This window comes from Globicephala melas, chromosome 10 (assembly GCF_963455315.2).
Source record: "Globicephala melas chromosome 10, mGloMel1.2, whole genome shotgun sequence".
Lineage (NCBI taxonomy): Eukaryota > Metazoa > Chordata > Mammalia > Artiodactyla > Delphinidae > Globicephala > Globicephala melas.
In genome coordinates this window covers 65,579,251-65,605,909 of record NC_083323.1, presented here as the reverse complement: position 1 = coordinate 65,605,909, position 26,659 = coordinate 65,579,251, and the positions used below count along the sequence as shown (strand labels likewise).

General features: G+C 43.0%; 1 protein-coding gene across 2 annotated transcripts in view; it reads right to left on the bottom strand.

Annotated features, from left to right (window-relative positions):
• Positions 1-26,659, bottom strand: part of SLC38A1 (solute carrier family 38 member 1) — a 70,413-nt gene that overhangs the window by 18,623 nt on the left and 25,131 nt on the right. For both annotated transcript variants that reach the window (XM_060306712.1, XM_060306711.1), the window contains exons 4-5: positions 17,799-17,874; positions 17,397-17,512 (exon numbers count right to left, since the gene is read on the bottom strand). In XM_060306712.1, coding sequence (XP_060162695.1) covers positions 17,397-17,512; positions 17,799-17,874 — 192 coding nt within the window. The remainder of the gene's footprint in view (positions 1-17,396; positions 17,513-17,798; positions 17,875-26,659) is intronic.

Sequence of the window (26,659 nt, the reverse complement as noted above, 5' to 3'; positions counted from 1 at the left end):
GTTTGTTCTCTACATCTGTGTCTCTATTTCTGCCTTGCGAACTGGTTCATCTGTACCGTTTTTCTAGATTCCACATATATGCGTTAATATACGATATTTATTTTTCTCTTTCTGACTTATTTCACTCTGTATGATAGCCTCTATGTCCATCCACGTCTCTACAAATGACCCAATTTCGTTCCTTTTTATGGCTGAGTAATATTCCATTGTATATATGTATCATATCTTCTTTATCCATTCGTCTGTTGATGGGCATTTAGGTTGCTTCCATGACCTGGCTACTGTAAATAGTGCTGCAGTGAACACTGGGGTGCATGTGTCTTTTTTTTTTTTTTTTTTTTGCGGTATGTGGGCCTCTCACTGTTGTGGCCTCTCCCATTGAGGAACACAGGCTCCGGACGCGCAGGCTCAGCGGCCATGGCTCACGGGCCCAGCCGCTCTGTGGCATGTGGGATCTTCCCGGACCGGGGCACGAACCTGCGTCCCCTGCATCAGCAGGCGGACTCTCAACCACTGCGCCACCAGGGAAGTCCTGCATGTGTCTTTTTGAATTATGGTTTTCTCTGGGTATATGCCCAGGATTCATCCTGCTTCTTTTAAGGCAAACTATTTTGGTTTTCATTTTTATGGAAGCAAGTCACACTTTTCATTCTTGTTGAGCTTCTGGGGGAACTGCTGTTAGGCCAGTCTTCCTGGTTCCATCCTGTGCACTTCTTTTTTTTTTTTTAAGCCAAGTATAAGGCTCTGCACTTATTTTCATTACCTTTTATCTTTCCAGTCTTGTGATATTTTTAAAATTGTTATCCTTTTTACTTACGTATCAACTACCTCATCCAGCTTCCTATCTTGAGTCTGCCTTCATCCAAGTCACTGGTTCTTTCTGAACGGAACAAGCCCATCTGGAAAATGGCCCACTGTCCGGCCAACTGCTCCAGCCAGACACCTGGAGGTCATCCCTGACTTCTCATCTACTCACTCATCGCTCATCTCTAATTCACCGGCAAATGTCCTATCATTTCCGCCTCTAAAATATATCCCAAATCCATACGCTTCTTTTTTTTCCCATCTCCACAGCCACTACTCTAATCCAAGCCACTGTCATCTTTAATTTCTGGGCAACTGTGATAACCTGTTTCCCTTTTCTTGACCCCTCTGATCCATCCTCCATCCAGCAGCCAGAGGTATCTTTTTGTTCTATTGCTTTATTATGTTTCTTCACCACTAGACTGTAGGACAGGCCACGATGGTTTAATTCACAGTCATGGCCTGTCCTACTTACCTGTTTGCTTCCAATACCAAACACAGCACATAGCGGACTCTTGGCTAAGTATAAGTGAATTTACAAAGATTAGAATCTCATCTGTAAGCCACGTGAGATGCCAAATATCTTGCTAAAATCAAGGTACACTCTGCTTAAGCCGGTTTGGTGACCTACCAGTTCACTCTTTCTTTTTTTTTCTGAAAAAGAATTTATTTTTATTGAATTTTTAACTTTAATTAAATTATTTATACAGCAGGTTCTTATTATACCAGTTCACTCTTATCTCAAAAGATGAAGTTAGGTTAGCACGACTATTTAGGAAAACCTTATTTGCCCCCAGGGAGCAGTATTTTCTGCAGTAATTGCATGTAAATAAGCTATTTAATAATCTGCTCTAGAATAATGTTTGGGATACACTTTTTACTACTTTTGAAAGCTGGGATGAAATTGGCCCATTTCCAGTCCTCTGGCAATACTCCGTGATTTTTCTTTTTTAATTCATATGCTTTTTTAAAAAAATTATTTATTTGTTTTTGGATGAGTTTGGGTCTTCATTGCTGCGTGCGGGCTTTCTCTAGTTGCAGTGAGTGGAGGCTACTCTTCGTTGCGGTGTGAGGGCTTCTCACTGCAGTGGCTTCTCCTGTTGTAGAGCATGTGCTCTAGGTGCACGGGCTTCAGTAGTTGTGGCTCACAGGCTCTAGAGTGCAGGCTCAGTAGTTGTGGTCCACGGGCTTAGTTGCTCCACGGCATGTGGGATCTTCCCGGACCAGGGCTCGAACCCGTGTCCCCTGCATTGGCAGGCAGATTGTTAACCACTGTGCCACCAGGGAAGTCCCTCCATGATTTCTTAAATATTCCTAGATATTTTTACTCTATTTGCTGCAAGAAAATTTTGACTCACACATTAAAACAACGAACATCTAAACATCTATCTTAAAAACATTTATCTGTCATTGTTTTGAACCATATTGATAGGACTACGATTCTTGTTCTTCTATAATTTACCCAAAGATTATATGGATAATGTTATAAAAAATTTCATTTTTTAAAGTATTTTATGCTAATGAAATGGAAAGCTGTGACAATAAATGGAACCAACACACTTAAGGCAACTGAAATGTTCTATGCCATGGTTGTGGTGGTGATTCCACAACTCTATTTGGGTAAACTAATCAAATCTTATCCTTTAAATGGGGAAATTTTATAAATTATATCTCAAAAAAAAAAAAAAAAGAAAAAAGAAAAAAACCCAACCTCCCAGCACTTTAAGGGAGATGAGACTATCTTTTAACAGCCCAGCTATATAACGAGAAATCATACGACATCCTTCAACCGAGCGTCAGAGTCCTTGAAAGAGGTGAAGATGAAGCAGCCGTCACTGCTGCGGATCCAGAAATAGCTCAGATGGGGGTGTTCAAGGCTGCCACGCAGGTGAGGGCTTTCAGCTCTTCCAGGACCCGCTCCTCTCAAAAAAGAGAGAACCCTTACCAACCCTCCCAGCATGACTCCTCCTGTCCTCTCCTTTGCCAGAGTTCAAAGCAGCTATTCTCACATTTCAATGTGTATATACGTATCTCCTTAGGAGCTTGTTAAAATGAAGACTGTCATTCTGTAGGTCTGGGATGGGACCTGAGGTTCTGTTGGTGCTCGCAGGCAGTGTTGATGCTGCTGGTCCATGGACCGGCCTGGAGCAGGCGGGATGGGAAGCTGCCAGCTCTGGTCCCCCGGCATATCCATCTCAGTGTTTCTGTTTCTCACAACCTCCGAACCAGCGCCACCACACTGCCCGCCACGCGGCCTGCAGGTATTCAGCGTGAATACCTGCGACACGGATCCCACCGCTGTCCAGGTGAGACTGCACTGAAGGGAAGCATTTACAGCTGAACCATTACCATTCCTGTGAGTCCCTGACCGGCGCTCAGTGTGAGAGCGAGTCCTGTCTGCTTCCTTTGGTCGACTTCCTAAGGGTAGTAGAGCATTACTTACCTCACCAGGATATATATTTTTAAAGTATTTTCAACTCCACACTCTTCCCCACACTGCCATGTCTTTCCTTCCAAAAGGGACCCGAGGCTCACCACACTATATAATCCTTCCTCTTCTAAACGTGGCTGAAAGTATAAAAGTTTTTTCTTTTTTTTTTGTTTTTTTTGGTTTTTGTGATATGCGGGCCTCTCACTGCTGTGGCCTCTCCCGTTGTGGAGCACAGGCTCCGGACGCGCAGGCTCAGCGGCCATGGCTCACAGGCCCAGCCGCTCCGCGGCATGTGGGATCTTCCCGGACCGGGGCACAAACCCTTGTCCCCTGCATCGGCAGGCGGACTCTCAACCACTGCGCCACCAGGGAAGCCCAAAAGTTTTTTCTTTTTAATAATGTCCAGAGATGCTTGTTTTATTTCTTACCAGCTGACTGCATTTCAGGCTGGTGACATCAAGTAACAGTTTAATTACCACTAATTTTGTACCTCTGAACTACAAATCAACAATACAACTCAGCAAGGAGCAATGGGGTCAACGTCTAACTGGGAGGGGCTGGGTTTTCCAAACAAATGGTTTTGGTTGACAGGGTGCCATGGGTGGAGCCACAAGGGCAAGGCCTGAGATCGTTTGGGAGACCCTGACACCTGGTTGAGAGAGGCTGAAACCCTGTGAATCCGTAGGCCAAGCCCTCCATCCCAAATCCTAAGAGCACAGCTATAACCTTCCTTTTTGTGGTCAGTTCAGCCCAAACAAGGAGCTGAGGCTGGGCCTAGCAAAGTGGATCTGGGGCCTACTTTTAGCTGATCTGTCCTCCACCTGCACTCCCAACCTTAGGGCACAGCTCTTTCTGCAGGTTCTTAGGAAAAAGCCAGGCTTCTGTTAATTTCTTGTCTCTTTTTAGTTCTGCTTTGAGAAGAAAATGGAACATCGGTAACCAAGGATGGGCACAGGCATCTCAGCAGAGCTCCAGTGGCCCCGGAGCCCACAGCAGGGATGAGTCAGGTCTACGCTGGTGAGTGGTGCTCCTCTAGGAACACAGGGCCACTGCATCCTCCTGGGAGAAGGTCCAAGGGGAAGAATTCATTAATAACATTCCAAGCTAGTAGGAGCTGTTCATCTGAGAAGGCAGAAACTGGGAGAGGGTCAAGATCAAAGAAGAGGGCTTCCCTGGTGGCGCAGTGGTTAAGAATCCGCCTGCCAATGCAGGGGGCATGGGTTTGAGCCCTGGTCCGGGAAGATCCCCCATGCCGCGGAGCAACGAAGCCCGTGCGCCACAACTACTGAGCCTGCACTCTAGAGCCTGCGAGCCACAACTACTGAGCCCACGTGCCACAACTACTGAAGCCCGCGCGCCTACAGCCGGTGTTCCGATTCAAGAGAAGCCACTGCAATGAGAAGCCTGTGCACCACAATGAAGAGTAGCCTGCGCTCACCGCAACTAGAGAAAGCCCGCACGCAGCAACAAAGACCCAACTCGGCCATAAATAAATAAATAAATAAATAAATTTAAAAAAAATCAAAGAAGAAAGAGCTAGAAAGGAGGGATGAGCAATTCGTTCTTATCACGTGGGAGGCACTCCATCCAAGTAAGCAATTACTACATGAATTGTTACTGTAGTTCCTCTTCTTTTTCTCACCAGAAAATTACACAACTTTCCTTTGAGTTCTGGAGATCCCCTGCCCAAGAACCGACTGACAAGCTGGTGTTTTTCTCTGAGACCAAGACAGACCAAGTCATTTAGGAAAGGCTGGTCTCAGCAGCATCTCTACGCTGAGGCTTCACGTGGCCGCGGCTCCCACCGTGCTCAGCCTGTGCTCACGGGTGTCTCTGAGCCATAGGGCTCTGCAGATGCGTGCTGGCACCCGAGGCAGGGCCGGAGCACCCATGCTCCGCCCCTTGGTGCCCACAAAATCCTTCTTGAATTGAAAAGTATCCTAACGTTCTAATGTTATTTAATCATGCAAGTACCTTTGTTTATATATTCTTTGATATCCTCAGTGCCAGGGAGAGTGTCTGGCACATAAAATGTACCAATAAATATTTGATGAATAAATGAATTATTTGATGAAAAAATATAAAACTTTTACCATCCTCATGATTAGAAGAGCCCACATAAAAACTACCTTGCTGGACGAAAAGTGGTCTTTGTTGCTCGTCCTGCTTTTATCTAACATCATCTCCCAGCAAACCACAGCCCCTCACTCCTAAACTCACAGACATAGATGCTCATCACCTGCAAGAAAATGTAAAACACCAGGACAAGGGAACTGGACAAATGGTAGGAAACATTCTGTTTTCTGGCCAATCATCTTTCTCCAGTCCTTCCCTGGGGTGTGGGTCTCTCCCAAGCTCTCTTCTACCTCCTTCCTTTCTTCCACATTTCCAGGCTGTCTCTGCCCTCCTGCACTTTCCTCCCCACTTTCTCATTCACCTCTGATCTCCACTCACTCTGCTGCTCTTCCATTCCACCCCCATTCTGCCTATGAGAAATATCTCTATGAAGTGAATAAAGATTTAAAAACACTGCTGAAGAGAGTGCCAGTGGGGGATGAGGGAAGGGCTGGAGAGCTCACCGAGGATGAAGTTCAAGTGTCACCCATCTGTATGATGAGAGAGCTCAGATTCAGGGCTTTTCCGGGCCAGTGTGACAGAGCACCGGTGGAGGAAGGGAATTTCAGGTGTGGGGAAGACCTGAAGGGGTTTAAGCGAAGGACTGTGGCATCTAAGCTGGACAGGGAAGGAAGCACAGAGGTCCTCAATGACATTTAAGGCCAGGCACAGTGGGAGTATCCAAGGGGGGGCCCTTGGAGGGAAGTAGAGGAGGCTGCAGTCCGAAGCAGGGTGTTTGGAAGGTGCGTGCAGGTAGGTGGTGCAGCCTTGTTCCTGTGCGGTGCCAGTGGGAGAGGCTTACGTGGAGAGGAAAGGGCACACAGAGAAAGCTTATTTAACAAGAGCTTAGATGGAAGAAGGCACGTCTGAAAATTAGGAGAGGGGGACAAGCTGTTCTGAGACTCTAATTCATGAGGAAGTTATAAATATTTTGACAAATTCAAAATTATATTTTACATACAAATGTACCCCTAGAGCTTTCATTTACTTCAATGAGAATTCAGTATAATTAATAAAACACTTTATTGATCACCACTAATAATAAATTTAAGCGTATTCACTATGTTGGGCCCACACTAAGCACTTTTTACAATATTTTACTTATGAGTAGTACTATTACTATCTACCTTACAGATAAGGAAACTGAAGTTCAGAGAGGTTGAGTATTTTGTCCAAGGTCACAAAGTGAGCATCAGAGCCCTCAAACCCTGGTAGTCTGACTCGAGTCCTTACCCACCATGCTCTATTGTCTGCCAAAGTCAAGTGTGCACGGAAGGATGCCAGTGTAAAAAGCAAGACCCAAGCAGAAGACAAAAAACTTAGAGTAAAATATATCAAAATGTTAACAGAGCTTGTTTTAACAGTAAGACTTTGGGTGATTTCTTGATACTTTATTTTATGCATTTTCAAAACGGTCTTTAATGATTATCTTACTTTTGCAATAACACTATTAAAATGAAAAATAAAGGAAACTTTCAAATGAAAAGTATTATTATTCCAAACCCTTTTTGGGGTGTGTGCATTTGTTTAAGCCCCAAGCTCATTAATATAGTCCCTATTTCATTTAAGGAGCTCAAGAAATGCTTATGGAAAGGAGCAGAAACATCCAATTATTCAGACCCAAAGTAGACTTCTTAGTCACTACATCCTAATTAAATTTCAACATTCTGAGGGTCAGAGGACCAGCACACTAGGATCTAGGAGCATGTGATTATTTGTAATATTTACAAATTGAACTAGAGAATGAAAGGGATGGTTTTTAAAGGCTGGGCAGGGAACAGGTGAGGATCAATTATTTGTACACTTCCATTTCTTTCCGTGTAGGCAAATCGAACTTCTGTGCTGCAAAGTTTCTCTTAAACTAGCCTCACTATTGATTAGATATTTTGTTTTGTCTGAGGAAAGGAAAATGCATCGCTGGTGACCAAACCAAATAATATCTAATACAATCCTAAAGAGAAAGAAGTGTTTAAAAGAGATTTGCGGAGGGAAATAGAATTTATCAGTTTAGGTGATGCTTTGAGAAGTTAAGAAAGTTAGGAGGAGGGCTGAGTTTAAATGAGGAAGTTGTACCAGCAAGAAAGAAAACCAGATGCCACCACCACTTCCTGTTTTTACCTACAGTCCTTGGTAGAAGGCTATCGGTTTTGTGGGCACTCCATTTATAACTCTAGACACCATTTCCTTCCTCTTCTTCCATTCCACAAGGATCACTGGTTTCTCTTCTCCTCAAACCTAGATCCTTACCTTTCAAAACGATGCCCCCTTTATCACACTCTAAAGTTGTGACTCCTGAGTGACAAGAATTCCATATAACCATTAGGTAAAGGAACATGCTGTACTTGGTGGGCATTTTGGACTTCCATTCCAGTAGGAATGATGGATTACGGGCTCCATTCACACTTTGCAACTCTGTTTCCATGGTAACAACGCACATTTAAGGAGAGATGGGAGAGTTAAGAGGAATACACCTTCGTTGCCCTCCCTTCCCCCATCCCACCCCCAACTGGTGTCATCCTGGGCAAGTTACTCAGCCTCTGTGAATCTTAGCTTCTTTATCTGTAAAATGGGGATGATAAATAGGGTTGTTATAAAGATTCCATGAAACAATGTATACTTTATAACTACCTTCTTTTTTTAACCCTTTAAAAAAGTAAAAGCCATACAAACAGAGGCTGCAGGTGGCTTTGGTTTTTGGGCTATAGTCTGCCGACCCCGATACAGATGTAGATCATTAATACCATGCGCCTGATGAAAGGTGAAGCGTGTGGCCATAGAACAAAGCAAAACTAACTGGCCCACATCAGGGCAGTTTTCTAATCTACTAAACCAACTACCACTCTATGAGTAAGAAAAGTTCAAGCTACTCTGGAAAGTCCAAATTTCTGGACTATTTGGATCAACTGTGCAGATACACATCTGTCCTACTGTAACCCGTAAGAGTAAATGTTAAAGGCATTCTACACATCACGGCCGTGAACAGTACTGTTAAAACCTTAGACAGTTTAGTTAAGTTGCCTCTTGCAGACTAAGAAAAACACGGGGCCCCAAAATGGGGGCCACGCTGCTGTCCTTGGGTAGTACCGGGGCACCCGATGCAACACAGCACAGGCAGGACTGAGTGAGCTCAGTGTACACGCTCTCGCACATTCGCACACACACAAACACACACACACACACACACACACACCACACTCCTACGTCTCTGGGGCCAAGAGAATCGATTTCTTGGAACCCCCCTTATCAGACACATATCAGATGACTCATCAACTAAGCATAACTGCTCAACTTTTAAAAACAGTGGGTGGGACCCATCGCCTACACTTGCCAACTCTGTTTACAAAATAGGCACTCATTTTGAGCACAACACCCCTTCCCCCTTTCCTATTTGCCCATTTCTGAAAAGTTCTTCATCCAGTGAATTTCAATAGAGTTCAATGGCACTGCCGCTGTCCTTTCTACATGTATTTCTAATGCTGGCAAGCCTGAATGTGCCACTGCTCCCCTTCCAGTATTATTGTTCCCAAAGAAGAGACTCTGATGCCAATGATTTTTGCTGCCAGCTGAAGGACAACAATTTTCTCTTCAAATCATTTCTAAGGAACGGAGACTATAACTCAAAGAATTTTGAAAACAAGTAAGCGACTGACGTAAGACGTAAGATGAGTGTGCCTCTACCCAGGGACCTCCTCGGATCATCAGAAGAGCAGCGTTTCCTATTGACTTCCTCTTCATCGCCCTGTTTTGGTATCACAAAATCCAATTTGGTCCTTCCTTAGGAGGCAAAGCATTGCCTGCTTAGGAGCCCACAGAGAAGACAACTTAACATTTACCAGGAATGACTTGAGAGATATCACACAAACCATCTTTGTTACTGCTAAAAGCAAAATTATCACCTTGGTGGGTGTGATTCAAACTTTTGGGAATATATGGAAAGTAACAGAGCAATGACAGTTCAAGAACATGCAGAGTATTTGCAAAGGTACACTGCAATCTCACTCCAATTTGGTAGAATTTGCTGAAAATGATTTAGAAACTCCAGAGAGTTATGCTGAGGCAGTTATCTGAGACTGCAAACCTCTTGAAAGAACAAGAAGCCCATTTTTGTGACACGATAGTAACGATCAAATAACTATAATATCTGAACAGGACTTAGGGCAATGTGCTGATGGGTCTGTTGTTCTAATTCCATTTCTGCCTACCCCTTATGCAGGCTGAATTGTAAAACACCGAATTTAAAGAGAGAAGGCACCTGGTAGTCTGATCTTTGTTTATAGAGTCCTCATTTTATAGATTTATCTTTACCGGCATGGCTATTTACTGATTTGTTTGTAAACACTGTGATTATAGACAATACAATGTTGCATCTTTTGGTAGGATAATGATTAGTGATAATGGTCCACAAAGGTAAATACTGAGAGAGAGAAGAATTCACCTACAACTGGAACAAACAATCCACCACAAAGTGAAGGTAATTGCTGTAAACTGACAATGACAATTACTGTCCTTTTTGCAAACAGCAATTTAGCAACAAACGCCCTTTTAGCAATGCAGTGCTAACCTCCTACAGTATTCCTTAACAGTCTCTAACTATTTTGAATTTTCAAATGAAGGAGGCATTCCCAGGAAAGTAACCAATGGGTGGTGAGTCCTTTCCTAAACTTCTATAATTTTCATTACATCTCCAGAGCCTACTTTAAATCTGAAGGTGAACTAAACCTCAGAGTTGATGTTTTCCCTCTGCTAAGTTTGCAAAATTATAAGAGCCATTGTTTGCCCTAAAGCCTTGTAAGACTATGTAAGACTATGCTAATTTTTACATATTCTTTCATTTCAGGGAAACTTTATTGAGAATCAGCTATAGGCAACCACTGTTCTAGATCCTGTCGTGGGGAAAGAGACAAGGAAGACATTAATCCTGCCCTTGTAGGGCTCAGTGTTCAATAGGGAACAAAATATATACGCCTAAATAATGGAAGTAATACTTGCTATTAGAAAGATAAAGGCTACACCAAAAAGAGAAGGAAGGGAGATCTTTCCTTCCACCTGGGAGGATCAGAGAAACACTTTTGGAGATGGCATCGGACCTGGGTCTCATGGGACCATCAGGATTCAGAAGCACAGGGACGGCATGGGAGGGGCGTGGCAGAAAGGCCGAGGTGATGGGCACGGTGCCGGCGGCCCCTACAGAAGAGAGGGAGGCTGGTGTAGCTGATGCAAAGGCCGTCTGCAGGCAAGTGTGGTGAAAATGCAGTTTGGAGCAGGTGGCACTGTACTGATCGCTCATTCTAGCTCTTGTGGTCTACATAGTGACACCGAAAATATTTTTTTCTCAAGTTTTTTGCAGGAAAGAGAAAGAAGAAAAATCTTATCGCAGTGATTTGAAGTTCTCTAAAAAACAGTTTTCTCAACTAGGTTCTTCCCCTAAAGCACATGGTAAAAAGATACTTTAAAGAGTGTAAACTTTCCACTCCCACTCCACCCCCAGACCGCGTGTCACCCTCCAGAAGTAGCCACTGTCAACAGTTTTCTTGTTTACCCTCCCGAACAGTCTAATATATGCACATATTACGCAATCTACCCCCATCCTCACTTCCACCCAATATTCAGTTTGTTTTTAATTTTTCAACACCAGTACATGTAAGTCTATCTTACTCCTTTAAATAGTAGTCTAATATTCCATTTTATGGAACTACTATGGTTATTTAACCAATTCCCTAATAACAAACTTGATGTTATTTGACTTTGCTATTTCTTGGTTTTCAATTCTTAATTACAAAAAGTTTAGTTAAAGCCCTGGAAGGAATTAAGTTCAAGGGCAGTGGGAAATCTTAAATAGCACATGAGGCGAAGTCAGGCACAGATATGACAAATATGAAGCAGTTCAAAAAGTTTACTGGTTTTACAATATACTAGAGGCATGTATTGTACTTGCTGTGACCAGGAACATGACCACTCCTGATACACAATTTCGTACCCTTGGTATTGCTGAACTATTTTCATTACAATAAAGGTGACGGTTCTTGGTGGAACAGTCGTAAAATAGTTCAGGAACACTGACTGATTTTACAAGGTGACTTTAAAGAGCTAAAGGATTAACTTGCAAGAATCCATTGATAAGAATAAAATTTGTCTCAAGAAGTACATTAATAATGTAAGTTTGGCTTCTGAAGGCATCACTAAAAGGCAGTATAGTGTCTTAGATCACTCAGGTTCTAGACTCAAGAAATCCTGGATGGAACATGGAACCCTGGCTCCCCTATTTTCTAAGTTGTTACTAAGCCTCAGTTACTTCATCTGTAAAATGGGGCTAACATTTACTTCATAGTGTTGTTGGTGGGGATTAGATGAGATAACATGGTATATATAGTTACCATTCAATAAATGTTAACTATTATTTGGTAACTACCTAATTAATACTTTAACAAACACTTAGTACATAGTGTTACTATGTACCAGGCACTGCTGGTACTCTCTCCATCTCCGTCTCTCTCTCTTTCTCCCTCTCTCTCCCTCCCTCCCTCTCTCTCTCTCTCTCTCTCTCTCTCACACACACACACACACACACACACACACACATACACACACGCTCACTCAGTTTCTTATAGCAGCCCTATAGAGTTGTACTAACTAATAAATGTCTTCTTGCGTGCCACTTTTCAAAGTGTGCTTTTAGATACGTTATCTTTTTTATTCTCACAACCACTACCCCAGTGAGAAAGAAAATGGAAGACACCAAAAAAGGGCAGGAATTATAATCAACCAAAATAAAATTTAAACGATTGTTTCATTCAGATTGTAACATTGTTTCACAATTATCATTTCAAACAGATTGTTTACAAACTCAGTGTTTATGATAAACTATGACATCTCTTTGAGCTCCCAGCAATGTCATGAATTACATTCTCATTTTTCATGGTTTTAAACTTAAAGGTTACATGATTAAAATAATAATAAATAATAATGATACATGCTAAGAAGTTATGGGAAAATATAAAGCATTTATTACTTTATCAGATTCCATACGGTGTAATAAACCTCTCATTTACCTAGCACAGTGAGGAGATCACATGCTCTTCAGAGATTAATTCTCTATAAAACGTATGCGTTTAAGAGAAATCTTTAGAAAATGTAACTTTCCTATTTGGGGAGATGGTAATGTGAAATAAACAAAACAAAAGCCATCATTCTTCTGTGCTAATATTTACTTTTTTTTTTTTGCTGTATGCGGGCCTCTCACTGCTGTGGCCTCTCCTGTTGCGGAGCACAGGCTCCGGACGCGCAGGCTCAGCGGCCATGGCTCACGGCCCAGCCGCTCCGCGGCATGTGGGATCTTCCCAGACCGGGGCACGAACCCGTGTCCCCTGCATCGGCAGGCGGACTCTCAACCACTGCGCCACCAGGGAAGCCCAATATTTACTTTTAATTCCTACTTTTGCTATGATGGAGTTATGGGGAAGCTGTGGGAAAAGAGTAGCAATAGAAGAGGAGGATGCAGGGGAAAGAGATTTCTTCAACAATAGGTGCATTTTACCCTTACCCGTGCCTCAGCACATCCCCAAACTGCTGCCTCAGGGAACAGCCCCATTTTACTGCCAACAGAGAACATATACCTTCAGAACAACTGTCCACTGAGATTCACCACTAGCATACTTCCGGTTCCTCCGATGCAATTATAAGGCCTCAGGATTTAGGATAACACAAAACCTCACAGCATTCTCATAATAGGGCTGAATTCACTGAATCGAACTGAATCAGACGTGTGTTAAACAGGAATGACAGCCATTATAGTCAGGCCCCAAAAATGAGCCCCAAACTCATCCAGCAAAAAGAAATCACCCCAGCAAGTTTCCAGATGATTCCAATGAGGAGCCCAGCACCCCAGCCTCAGTGAGACACGGAGGAGCCTTCCCAGCTGCTTTTCTAAAGAAGCCGGGACAGCCTTGGGCTCTTTCTCTGCCTTGGCCAATATGAGTCTGGAACGGGGCCCTGTACCAGATGAATTATCTTCTTCCTGCCAACTGCTTCTTGGCTTGAGCAGTTGTGGGAACAGCTGGTTTTATAACACAGAGGGAGCCCTTGTTCTGAGGTAGGAGAGCTCTGCATTCTGTGAAAAACTTGTACGTCTGGGTCTCTATACAACTACCTTCATGAGCTTTAACCTGAAGGTTTGGTGTGTTGTGCTTGCTATTCATGCGTCTTGCAAAGAACCAAACAACCTATGAGAGTTTTACCCAGAGGAAATCTTCCGGCAACTCTAAAAGTCACCTTTACCCAATTCTTGGTCTCAATCAGAAACAGAAGTCATGAGATAAGAGATTACTTATCCCTGAACCAGTATAACTAAAAATCAACCAAATTCCAGGAATGGTAGGTTGAAAACAAGAATTTACTCCTGCTCCCCTGGCCCCAGTAATCCAGTAAAGCGATTTCTTAAGGCATAAAACTGCTAGGATAGTAAGAACAGCAGAGAAGAGACGATAGTAACAAAAATTTGGAAGCTGGAAAGTGGACAGAGCTGAGTCTTAAATTGGCAGTGGAGAAAGCCAAGACCAATCCAATTTACACCACAGAATTCCCAAAAGGCCCTGGTGGCATGACTGGAAGCAGGGAACAATGGACAGCATGAACTAAAATAAAGAAGATCTGTTGAACTTCTTTCAAGAAATAGCTAGATTCCCCAGACCAGGCACCTACTCTGTAAAGCAGAGTGACTGCTCCTCTCCCATCTTGGCAAAAGATACATAAATATACAGCAAATATATTCTCTGAAAAGTATAAAGTGTAAGTCTCTGAGTGAGGGACTCAGCACAACTTGTGAGGGAGGGGTTCTGTAATGAAAACTAGGATTGGGTGGACACATGCACAGAGATATGCACCCAAGCCCTTTCCCCCAACTTGGTTCCCATAAAGATGGCAACAGTGCCCAGACCCTACAGGCAGGTGACTGGAAGATCTTCCCTGGGTGATCTGAAGAGCCAAGAAGAAACTGACACGGCTGGTTCCCCAAGGAAAGGGCTACTGACAGCACCTCTAGTGAAGCTATTTCCAACAAACCCCACTCATGTGTACCAGGCTCCAATCAGCCTTGTTCCAGTCCACCCCCTGCAATTCTTGAATACAGCAGACAGAGAAGGGCAACCTGACATCTAAGGAAAGATTCTAAAATGAAACAGTCCAAAACAAACGGAAAAATCAACTTGCATCACGGGGATACAATAGCAGAACTCAGATTATGGGAAACACTATACGACAAATGGTCCAGTTTCTTCAACAAATAAACTGTGCAGAAAAGAACAGAAGAAAATGGGGGAACCTATAGAGTGAAAGAGACTTAAACCACATAACAACCAATTGTAGTATATGGACCTTATTTGAGTACTGATTTAAACAATCCAATTGCTTTTTAAAATTAAGGTAAGCAGAGCAATTTAAATATTGTTTGGGTATTTGATGATATAAGGAACTGTGGTTAATTTTCTGGGTATGGCGTATCATGGTTATGTTTTTACAGTCCTTATATATTAGAGAAGTACACTGAAATATTTATGGATGAAACGATGTGATGGCTGGGATTTGCTTCAAGACAATCTGGGTGAGGGGCTGACTAAACAAGCATGGTCATGAGATGAAGGGAATACAGGGATATTTTAGACTCTCTACTTGATGTCTGAAATTTTCCATAAGAGAGAAAAACCATTACTAGAATCCTCAGAGAAAACAATGAAATTGTAAAACAGAAACAAAATAATATAAAAAGGGAACATTCAAAGAAAGTTTAAAAGCCCCTGTAAATAAAAAAATAATAAGAGAAATAAAACATTCAGTAAAGAGTTGGAAAAAAATTGGTGGCATATTCCAGAGAGTACAGTGAAAAACTTTAGAAATGAAAATAAAGAAAAGAATAAAGAGTTAGAGGGCTAGTCCAGAAGGTCCAAAATCTTGCTAACAGTTCCAGAAAGAGAGAAAAGAGAAAGAGAAGGAAGGAATTCATCAACACAACAATGTAAGAAAATGTCCCAGAACTGAAGACCATGAATTTCTAAAAGAAAAGATGTACCAGCTGCCTGACACAATGGAGGAAAAAAGGCACACAGCAAGACACAGCATTGTGAAACACTGGAAACAAAGAGATTTGGCAAGTGTCCAGAAAAGACAAAATAAAAACAAAAGCCCTGGCTACATAAAAAAGATGAAGAGGGCTTCCCTGGTGGCGCAGTGGTTGGGAGTCCGCCTGCCGATGCAGGGGGTGCGGGTTCGTGCCCCGGTCCGGGAAGATCCCACATGCCGCGGAGCGGCTGGGCCGTGAGCCATGGCCGCTGAGCCTGCGCGTCCGGAGCCTGTGCTCCGCGACGGGAGAGGCCACAACAGTGAGAGGCCCGCGTACCGCAAAACAAAACAAAACAAAACAAAAACACTGAGCAGTTTCTGGCATAGAGTAAGAGCCACAAGAGCTGTTCTTGTTATCATCACCAAAGAAATGACTCTTTATCCTATGTTAACATATAACTACTTGATATATTACAATAATTAAAAAGAAAGCAATCAGTGTAAAACACATGTCCAAACCAAACATATTTCCAGCTTTGGAATGACTGAAAATTGTCACAGACCATAGGGTTTTGGAGGTGAACAGGGTTCTGAGATTTTTCTAGTGCAATTTCCTTGTTTCAAAGGGTAGGGAATTGAAGCTCAGAATAGCTAAGTAACTTGCTGGACTATACAGCCAATTCAGAAGAGGAGTTGAGATTAGCAGTCAGGTGTTTCATGTCAATGCACTGAATTTCACAAGCGTAGCTACTCAAACTCCATCTATGGTATCGTCACAGGGTCAGAATTTCACATATACAAAAAAAGTATCACCACAGAAATATTTTATCCAACTCCTGTCATTTTACCCTAAAACCTGCCACTTGGCTCATGATATACGTAAACAGAAAGACCACCTAGAAAGATCCAGCCGGGGCAATAAAGCGAGGAGGCTACAGCTGGGTTTACCGGTTAGGTTGACAAGAGGAAGGTAATGTATTAGATTCGCTGTCCTACACAGAGCTGTTCTGATTCTAGGAGGGATACCTCTAGTGGGTTTACACACAAAAGTATGACTATTAATCCCTAGTGCTGTGGACCAATATGGTGCAGCCTGGATGGGCATTTCTGATGCCTGAGTAGTGGAATGGGTAGCAATGCACTTCCATCACAGTCTTCTAAGTCTTTCTAAAGGAATAAACACAACTTGCAGGATTAGTAGACATTTTGGTCACTGCTTCCAAGGAAATGATGGATCTGACAATGATGACTACTGGGCAAGCCCAGTGAAGAGCATGAGTGTCGTCAGGGGTGAAAGCACCAATGTTACTCCTTTGAGGTCTGAGAAATCAGGCTGGGTGGGAATTTTCCTGGTATAAATTGTATGATCTGTCTTCATCTCATTCCAACTGAAATTCAGCCCTCTGTACATTTGCAGAAAATCTCATTCAACAGTTTGAGATGAACTTATTTCAGAAGAAAATTGCCCATTTTCTTTTCACTGAATCTCAGGGGGAAAGTACAGAATAATTTCTCATCTTTAAAACACTGAAAACTTCTATGCTTCTTGAATATTTCTTGAAAACGAATTTGCAGTTACCTTTGGATATAGTATGTGTTCCACAGCTATCCAATACCAAAGTGGTGACTGGATGGATTAAACACCTCAATATTTTCACCATTTATTGATAGCTGAGATTTAAAGTGACAAGTCTAGAGTCCAAAAATACAAAAAGTGCTATTTTCAAATCTTTTATCTTTTTTGCAAGTGCTTATTTTGGTATTTTTGATTAATGAAAACATTTTCTCCTTTTACTTTCTTATAAATATGAGGTGTTTCCTCGAAAATCATTCAAACAAACAATATAGAAGGATACACTGTAACTTAGCCAAGTTAGTAAAACATAGAAAGAAATAAGAACTATTTCGAAATATTTCCAATGTCTTCTGTGTATGAACAGAAACATACAGAAAATACAGTTTTTTAAATGAAAGGTACGGCAGTGTCAACACTCACAGAAAAAGTAGGATTCCGGTATTTGCCAGGGCGAAGGCGAGTCCCAAAATCCCACTGCCCATAATGGCGTTGCTTAGGTTAAAAACAGACATGCCCAAGGAGGTTGTTCCTGGAATCTGAACAGAGACACATTAAGCAAAAGAGTCCTCAAGACAGATCGTCATGCCAAAACCTTTAAAGAAAGCACTATCAGGAACCAACAGGGAAATGAAGTTCGAGGAATCCTTTCTTAGTGGTCTAGTTACTTTTTTTAAATGGGTTTTAGGAGAAAATACAGAGGCTCCGAGGAATAACCCGGTGAATAAATAGCTATGTTTTTGGTACTATGCTGGATGAATTAAACATCTGTCACAATTTATGTAATTTTAAAAAATAAGCAAACTTTATTATAATGACACTTACATAGTCATCACATTTCTTTTTTTCCAAATGGCTGTTCGTGAGACTCCTTCTACTTTCACGATCAGAAATAAACTTGCTGTAAAGAGACGTATTATGATTTAATTTCATGATAATGACTTGAAAATTTAACATCATGACTAAATGATTTATTACTTACCAAAACATCACACATAAAAAGTTATCAACCAGTTACTTAAGAGTTTATAGTCCTATTCAACCACTCTCCCTACCTCATTTTTGTTTTGGTTTGGGTTTTTTTTGCCAGTGTTAGTTGTCCACATTCTTGGTTTACCAAATAAACTAAACGTGCTCCAAGGGCAGACACCTTGCCTCATTCCTTTTTATATCCCTCACTCTACTTAGCACAAAACAATGCAAACAGCAGGTGCTCATCTTGAGAGGAAATGAAAGGCAACCGTAAGTCAAAAAGAGCTATAGATTTTGAATCATTTTAATACTAATAAATTAAAACATTATATGCAATGCAAGTTAACTTTTACATAGATTGTTCTCTAACGGAAAATTAGATGATGTCAAGAATACTATAAAGCTGGCATTTAAAAGAATATTGGAGGCAGGATTCCTTCTGAGCTCACATTCCTGGAGCACAAAGGTATTACATAGGAATTCCCTCCCCCCAGCAAAAAGGAAAACAACTCTTTTCCCATCACACATTCTTTCAGCACCTGCTTATATGCGAGTCACTAGACCAGGCAATGTGGGAGATATGGGGGTGTGTAATAAGTGATGCAGCAGTAGCCCACAGGAAATTATGGTGGAGGAAGCAGGGCATATGGTCCATGGTTAGAGGCAGAGCTAGTAGGGCTTAAAGCAAGCATGGGATTCAGAACGTGAGTTCAAATTCTCACTTGCTCTGAGGGCCTGAGTATGCTACCCCAGTTTCCTGATCTGTGAAACGGGAACGACGCTATTATATTATCTCATAGTGTTACTGGGAGAATTAAATGAGAGCACATGTAAAACATAAGTACAGCTCCAGGCACAGAGGAAGAGCAACACGTGGGAAAGATTCAGACAGGGTGAGTGGAGTAAAGTATACACAAATATACAGAAGGAGGAATTCGGAATGCTCGAAGGACCAGCAAATACATTCGGGATTAATATCAGAACTTTAAGTGCTATTGTCAAAGAAAAGTCTATTCATAAGCAAACTGCACATGTATTAGTTAAGACATGTTAGGGGTGCTTTTCGGCTCTCCTTCTGGAAGTTTTATTATCTGGTCTAAGTAAGAAATAATCAGTGCGTTTTCCACTAATAAATATAAAGCCATTTGAATTGGACTATCTTAAAGAGGCATATATCTTTAAACTATACATTATATTTTCATATGCTTTTTTTTTTTTTTTTGCGGTACGCGGGCCTCTCACTGCTGTGGCCTCTCCCGTTGCGGAGCGCAGGCTCCGGACGCGCAGGCTCAGCGGCCATGGCTCACGGGCCCAGCCGCTCCGCGGCATGTGGGATCTTCCCAGACCGGGGCATGAACCCGTGTCCCCTGCATCGGCAGGCGGACTCCCAACCACTGCGCCACCAGGGAAGCCCTCATAGGCTTTTTTCTAATGAGGCTATATTTCACCATAAACCATGTTTTAATGAAAGATATATATCATTAATGTTGGTTTTATCTGTCTACCGTTTTCATCTTTAATCCATATTCTTCAGGTCTGCCTTATTTCGCCAGGAGAAACCAAAGCCAGGCAACATAGATATTATGAACTTCCCCTGAGGCCACCACCTGGTATGAGTGGCGCAGCCTGCGGTTTATTTCCTTCAGCATCTGCCTTTGCCTAGGACCTGTCCAGTGACTGTCAGAGATGAAAAGGCAGTGAAGAAAACCCTGGTCTCCGGAAACCCAGGAGCTGACATTCCAGCTGAGGAGAGACCAGACCAGCTAACACCAGAATAGGAACATCAGGCCATGCAAAATGGAGATGAGATAAGGAAGCCAGAGAAGGAAAAACCATTATTGGGTGGGATTAGCCCGAGGAAACTAAAGGGCCGAGGCCTGAGAAACAGCATTGCAGGGTCTTAGCAAGAGAGTGACATAATGAAAGCTGTGTCTTTGGAGACCCGTCTGGCAGTTCTCTAGCCTTGGCTCTTCTTTTGCCCTTAACATTTTCAATCTTTCCCAAGAACTGAGGTTTACAGATCTGGCTGGAGAGGGACCGGGAGAGCAGCCTTCCTTTTCACCCAGGTGGCCCAAGGAAATGGGGGTGCTGGACTTTCCAAACTGAAATTGACTCATATTAGTGTGGCTGTTAAATAAAAGACTGTATGCAATCAGGCTAATTTCAACAATCAACTCAAGTCTACCAAATCATTATCCAGAAGGTCCCCTGTTTGCCTTTCTTGCAGAGAGACTTGCTTTTCAAAGAGAATCTCCATTGTTTTTAAATTAAGGGGAAAGCCCGAACGTTTTCAAAGAAACTAAACCAAACACCAGTAAACCTCCTATTATGGCAGATCTAAGTTCTTGGCCTGCCAATGCTCCCCAGACTTGCGGCGGAAGACTGATAGAGAAGAACCGGATCAAGGCACCTGGATGCAGGGGCATTCAACAGGGTCAAACACTGCAACGGAAGGGGAGGAAGAAGAGGCCCCTGCATGCTTGCCAGCTCTCTGCGGCAGCGCTTCTGCAGGATGAGAATAATGCAAGTGACCTGCAGAGCTGTTGTGATGAGTAACCATGAAAAAGCACATTAAAACAAATAGTGCTTTGAGTGCTTCCCGATTCTGCCTCTTTCTGTCTATTTTCTACAGTAAGACTTAATAGGTTTTCCCAAATATCTTCACTGGTGCTCCCACTGAAAAAGTTTCGAGTCCAAACTGCTCGCCCTGCAAATTCCAGGTACTGCTGAATTTGATTTTGCCCCACTGTTCAATCTTAGCTCCCCCTGCTCTTCCAAATGGTCTTCCCAAGAGGCGGTGAGGATCAAGATAAGACCAGGGCATTCTGAGAATAGAGACTGAAAAACAAGTACCGCTAGGAATCCACTCTCCCCTCAAGAGACCCTCCATCCTCCTCCCTGCCAATGTCTTCCTGCCCGTTCACAACCCTCATCTTCCATGAGTCTGCGGATGTTCTGTTCTGAACGCAGTTTTCTGACTCTGACCTACTTACGATTTTTCTGTAGCACAGACTGTGGCACTAAGCTCATCTTGCATCCAGAGTGGTGGTGTCATGTTCTCACTCCCTTAGCTCCTCCTTCTATGTACCTGCCCATGTGTTAGCAGCTCAGAGGAACCCTCCATAAACCAAATGCGCCTCTTCCATTGAGGAACTAGGGCGTAGCTTAGGCTGCAGGGAAATCTCGCTCAGTAAGAACGGAGTACTCAGATAAAGCCTCTGTATTCTCTTTACGGTATTTCAACTTGTTCTTCTGCCTTTCGATCTTTGCTTTGTATTTCTGCAAACTTTTTCTTAAAACAAAATAAAACCAACCTTTTTTTTTGTAATGGAAAAGTCCATTTATAATAACTAGGTCAAGCAGCTTATCACAAGTTTCTGTTATCTCACCATTTTAAAAATGCAATTTCATGTTAAAAAGCACTGACCTCTGGCAAAGACCTCTTTATTGACTTAAAAATGAGCTATTGGAGAAGGTACCTTTGACATGCGGTCTTGGGAATGAAAAGTATTATTAAAAAAGCATTTTCAGTGGGTCGTTCTGTACCCATAAAGCAGAATCTGATCAACTCTTAGGCAGCCAATTGTTCTGTGAACAAAACAAAACAAAAATCTACAGTGGCTGTCATGCTGACCTTCAACAGACAAAGCCTTAAAAAGGATGTAGGCGTTATACTGAGGTAGTGTGAAGGGAGACAAGCAATATAGAGCAGTTATTTGAAGCCAAAAACCAATCAACAACAACAACAATCCAGTTAAGGATGGGTTGTACGATGGGAAGATAATCTTCCTATTTTAATCTCTACCAGTCAGGTTCTTACTAGGTTATAGTGTTCCATTGGAAGATTTATAACACAAAAGAGATGAGTGGTTGAACTTAAATGACCTTTCCTAGCTCTTTCCCTGAAACTAACAGTCTATAAAAAAGGAAAAGAGAAAAGGAGGAAAGAAGCATGTAACTGAGAGACTGGAAAACATGAAAGAATTAAAGAAATAGGCATTTAAAGAGAAGACTGAGAGGTGAGAAAAGCCTTATCTGGTGGATAAACTCTCCCCAAAATAGGAGAAAACAGATTTTTCGTTGTAGCAGGAGCAATTAAAGCCAGGGAAGAATTTTCTGAAATGAAAACTGAATATGGGAAGAAGTTATGGTATCTTCTTCCCTAAGGTATAGAAAAGACATTAGAAGAAGAGAAGGGGTAACTTTTCAAGGGTCCTCCCGATGATACAAGTGTAGTTCATGAACTCCGGAAGACATACAGGGACCAAGGAAAAAAAAGGCTGATGTAAGGTGGAGTGACAAGAGTTCCTCATTAAGAAATATCTTAATGAAAGACTCTCAAATTTTGTTAGAAGCTTCCTGGGTCATAGCAACAATAACTATTCATGGAGATTAGAGCAACGGTAGATAAATATTAAAATATGTGAATAGTTGCCTGGCTACAGCTAGGATAATCTATTAATATTTCAACGACTTTAAGATAACAATAACCAACAATCATCCCAAACCTAAAACAGTATTCTTAGTCCTTGGGTGGAGAAGAAAGAAGTGCTTGCCAAAGAAAGAGGGGTGCACGAGAAGTGCTTGCCAAAGAAAGAGGGGTGCACGAGAAGTGCTTGCCAAAGAAAGAGGGGTGCACGAGAAGTGCTTGCCAAAGAAAGAGGGGTGCACGAGAAGTGCTTGCCAAAGAAAGAGGGGTGCACGAGAAGTGCTTGCCAAAGAAAGAGGGGTGCACGAGAAGTGCTTGCCAAAGAAAGAGGGGTGCACGAGAAGTGCTTGCCAAAGAAAGAGGGGTGCACGAGAAGTGCTTGCCAAAGAAAGAGGGGTGCACGAGAAGTGCTTGCCAAAGAAAGAGGGGTGCACGAGAAGTGCTTGCCAAAGAAAGAGGGGTGCACGAGAAGTGCTTGCCAAAGAAAGAGGGGTGCACGAGAAGTGCTTGCCAAAGAAAGAGGGGTGCACGAGAAGTGCTTGCCAAAGAAAGAGGGGTGCACGAGAAGTGCTTGCCAAAGAAAGAGGGGTGCACGAGAAGTGCTTGCCAAAGAAAGAGGGGTGCACGAGAAGTGCTTGCCAAAGAAAGAGGGGTGCACGAGAAGTGCTTGCCAAAGAAAGAGGGGTGCACGAGAAGTGCTTGCCAAAGAAAGAGGGGTGCACGAGAAGTGCTTGCCAAAGAAAGAGGGGTGCACGAGAAGTGCTTGCCAAAGAAAGAGGGGTGCACGAGAAGTGCTTGCCAAAGAAAGAGGGGTGCACGAGAAGTGCTTGCCAAAGAAAGAGGGGTGCACGAGAAGTGCTTGCCAAAGAAAGAGGGGTGCACGAGAAGTGCTTGCCAAAGAAAGAGGGGTGCACGAGAAGTGCTTGCCAAAGAAAGAGGGGTGCACGAGAAGTGCTTGCCAAAGAAAGAGGGGTGCACGAGAAGTGCTTGCCAAAGAAAGAGGGGTGCACGAGAAGTGCTTGCCAAAGAAAGAGGGGTGCACGAGAAGTGCTTGCCAAAGAAAGAGGGGTGCACGAGAAGTGCTTGCCAAAGAAAGAGGGGTGCACGAGAAGTGCTTGCCAAAGAAAGAGGGGTGCACGAGAAGTGCTTGCCAAAGAAAGAGGGGTGCACGAGAAGTGCTTGCCAAAGAAAGAGGGGTGCACGAGAAGTGCTTGCCAAAGAAAGAGGGGTGCACGAGAAGTGCTTGCCAAAGAAAGAGGGGTGCACGAGAAGTGCTTGCCAAAGAAAGAGGGGTGCACGAGAAGTGCTTGCCAAAGAAAGAGGGGTGCACGAGAAGTGCTTGCCAAAGAAAGAGGGGTGCACGAGAAGTGCTTGCCAAAGAAAGAGGGGTGCACGAGAAGTGCTTGCCAAAGAAAGAGGGGTGCACGAGAAGTGCTTGCCAAAGAAAGAGGGGTGCACGAGAAGTGCTTGCCAAAGAAAGAGGGGTGCACGAGAAGTGCTTGCCAAAGAAAGAGGGGTGCACGAGAAGTGCTTGCCAAAGAAAGAGGGGTGCACGAGAAGTGCTTGCCAAAGAAAGAGGGGTGCACGAGAAGTGCTTGCCAAAGAAAGAGGGGTGCACGAGAAGTGCTTGCCAAAGAAAGAGGGGTGCACGAGAAGTGCTTGCCAAAGAAAGAGGGGTGCACGAGAAGTGCTTGCCAAAGAAAGAGGGGTGCACGAGAAGTGCTTGCCAAAGAAAGAGGGGTGCACGAGAAGTGCTTGCCAAAGAAAGAGGGGTGCACGAGAAGTGCTTGCCAAAGAAAGAGGGGTGCACGAGAAGTGCTTGCCAAAGAAAGAGGGGTGCACGAGAAGTGCTTGCCAAAGAAAGAGGGGTGCACGAGAAGTGCTTGCCAAAGAAAGAGGGGTGCACGTTTACTGTTAGAGACTTTCCTCGTACTAAAAGACTTACTCTTGCCAGACACCGTGTCAAGTGCTTTACATGAGCTTCCTCATCTCTTTTCACAAGAATTGCATGTGGTTAGTACTATTTTTAGCTCCATTTTGGAGAAATTAAGTAACTTGACCAAAGTTACATTATAACTAAACTGCTGAGCCATGATTTGAACCTAAGCGGGCTGATGGTACAGCCTGAGTCCTTAACCTACAAACAGCATTGCATTTAATATTCCCCAACAATCCCAGGAGGTCAGGTATTATTTTTATCCCTGTGTTACAGGGATGGAACTAAGGCTTAAAGTACAAGATCACACAAGACCTATGGATGGAGCCAGGATTCAATATAAGTTGCAATCCAAACCATGCACTTAACTGCTCTCTCTGTCTGTCTCTGTCTCTTTCTTTCATTTAACAAATACGTTGTAATGCCTGCCCTTCTCCAGGCACTATTATCATATCATTACAAGGTACAAGAGATATAAAAATGATTAAGATGGGTCCTTCTCTCAAGAAGCTCACATCTAGAGGAATGTCTAGAGCTCATTACTCAAAATGTGGTTCATGGACCAGCTGTAAGGGCATCACCCGGAAGCTTGTGAGAAATTAGAATCTCAGGCCCAGTACCAGAGCTACTGAATCAGAATCTGCATGTTAACAAAGTTTCCAGGTGTTTCACATGCACATTAAAATGTCAGCAGTACTGGTCCAGTGGACATTTCAAAAGGCTTTGCTTTGTAAAGCAATTATACTCCAACGAAGATGTTAAAAAAAAAAAAAAGGCTTTGCTGTTCCAGGTATAGGTTTCTATGACTACAACCCACAAATTAGGGCATGAAATAAAACAACTGAACTGGAATAAGAGCAGGTGTCCTAATGCCCAAATGGCTCTACTCTATTTTTTTTTTTTTTTTGCGGTACGCAGGCCTCTCACTGTTGCGGCCTATCCCGTTGCGGAGCACAGGCTCCGGACGCGCAGGCTCAGCGGCCATGGCTCACGGGCCCAGCCGCTCCGCGGCATGTGGGATCCTCCTGGACCGGGGCACAAACCCGCGTCCCCTGCATTGGCAGGCGGACTCTCAACCACTGCGCCACCAGGAAAGCCCCTCTACTCTATTTTTAACTAAACTTAATAAAATGATTCTTAAGGTATCCTAGTAGGGAGTTTCCAGGCAAAGCTATCAGTTATACGCCAGCTAATGAGAAGTCAACATTTGTTTTCAACATTTTCTCTAGCTTCCTAATAAAAGGTACTGTTACCTAGAAGTTCACTGTTTTGGGAGATGGTTTTCCTAGATTCATATAATTGGGCCTACCTTCCTCCCACCAATGTGAAAAAGCTAACAGAAGAGTCAGAAGTATTAGGTGTAGCTTTGCAGAAATCACGGGTGTGTGTGTGTGTGTGTGTGGGTGTCTTCTCTGATTTTTATTTACCTTTTTGGCTTCATGCTGTAATATGTTGTTTTTAAATTTTCATTGTTCTAGAGCCAGAAATGAAGCAAAATTCATAAACCATGTCAATGAAAGAGGGGAGATAAAATAAAGCAATAAACGCATCACACCACACTTGTGACAGTGGAACCAAATTCCAAAAATCAGGAGGCTGTACAGTCCATGTCTTAGTCATGGTCTCTGGGGAAGTGAGCTCCCCTGGCAGGCACCCCAAGGGGCGAGAAGGGGTGCCTCTCCCTACCGCAAGAGGTTATCACCTCCCAAACAATACTTTTTCTTAGTAAAACTTTTAAATATCAAGTTCAGATCTTAAGCTGAATATTATAAAAGACTCTCATTTTAAGGTCCTCAAGGTTTACACTGCTTTGGGAATGAAGCTTTGTTATAAACCTATAATGTGCTAATTGTGAAACAGCTGGAATCCCATCCACCACCGTTAACTGCAGGTCAGCAGTGACTACAGAACACCCCAGGGGCCCAGAGCAGAAAATAGCACTGGTAGAGTTTAGCAGAGTTTAATTGATAGTAGAGACTATCTTTCTCATTCACGCCCGAGCAGTTTAATCAGAGGCAGCAGGACTGAGAGGAAAGACAGGGATTTCAGACAGACCTGTGTGTGCCCTTGAGCAAGTTATTTTATTTCTCTGAGCCCCCATTTTCTTATGGTACACTGAATTTTTAAATTTTCCTTATTTGCAAAAGAATACATTGAAGGATGTTATAAGGATAAGTGGTAATATATGTAATCACATCTGGCACTCAAGAAATGGTAGTTATTCTTAATAATTACACAGAAAGGTGGTTGAGAGTCTGCCTGCCGATGCAGGGGACACGGGTTCGTGCCCCGGTCCTGGAAGATCCCACATGCCGCGGAGCGGCTGGGTCCGTAAGCCATGGCCGCTGA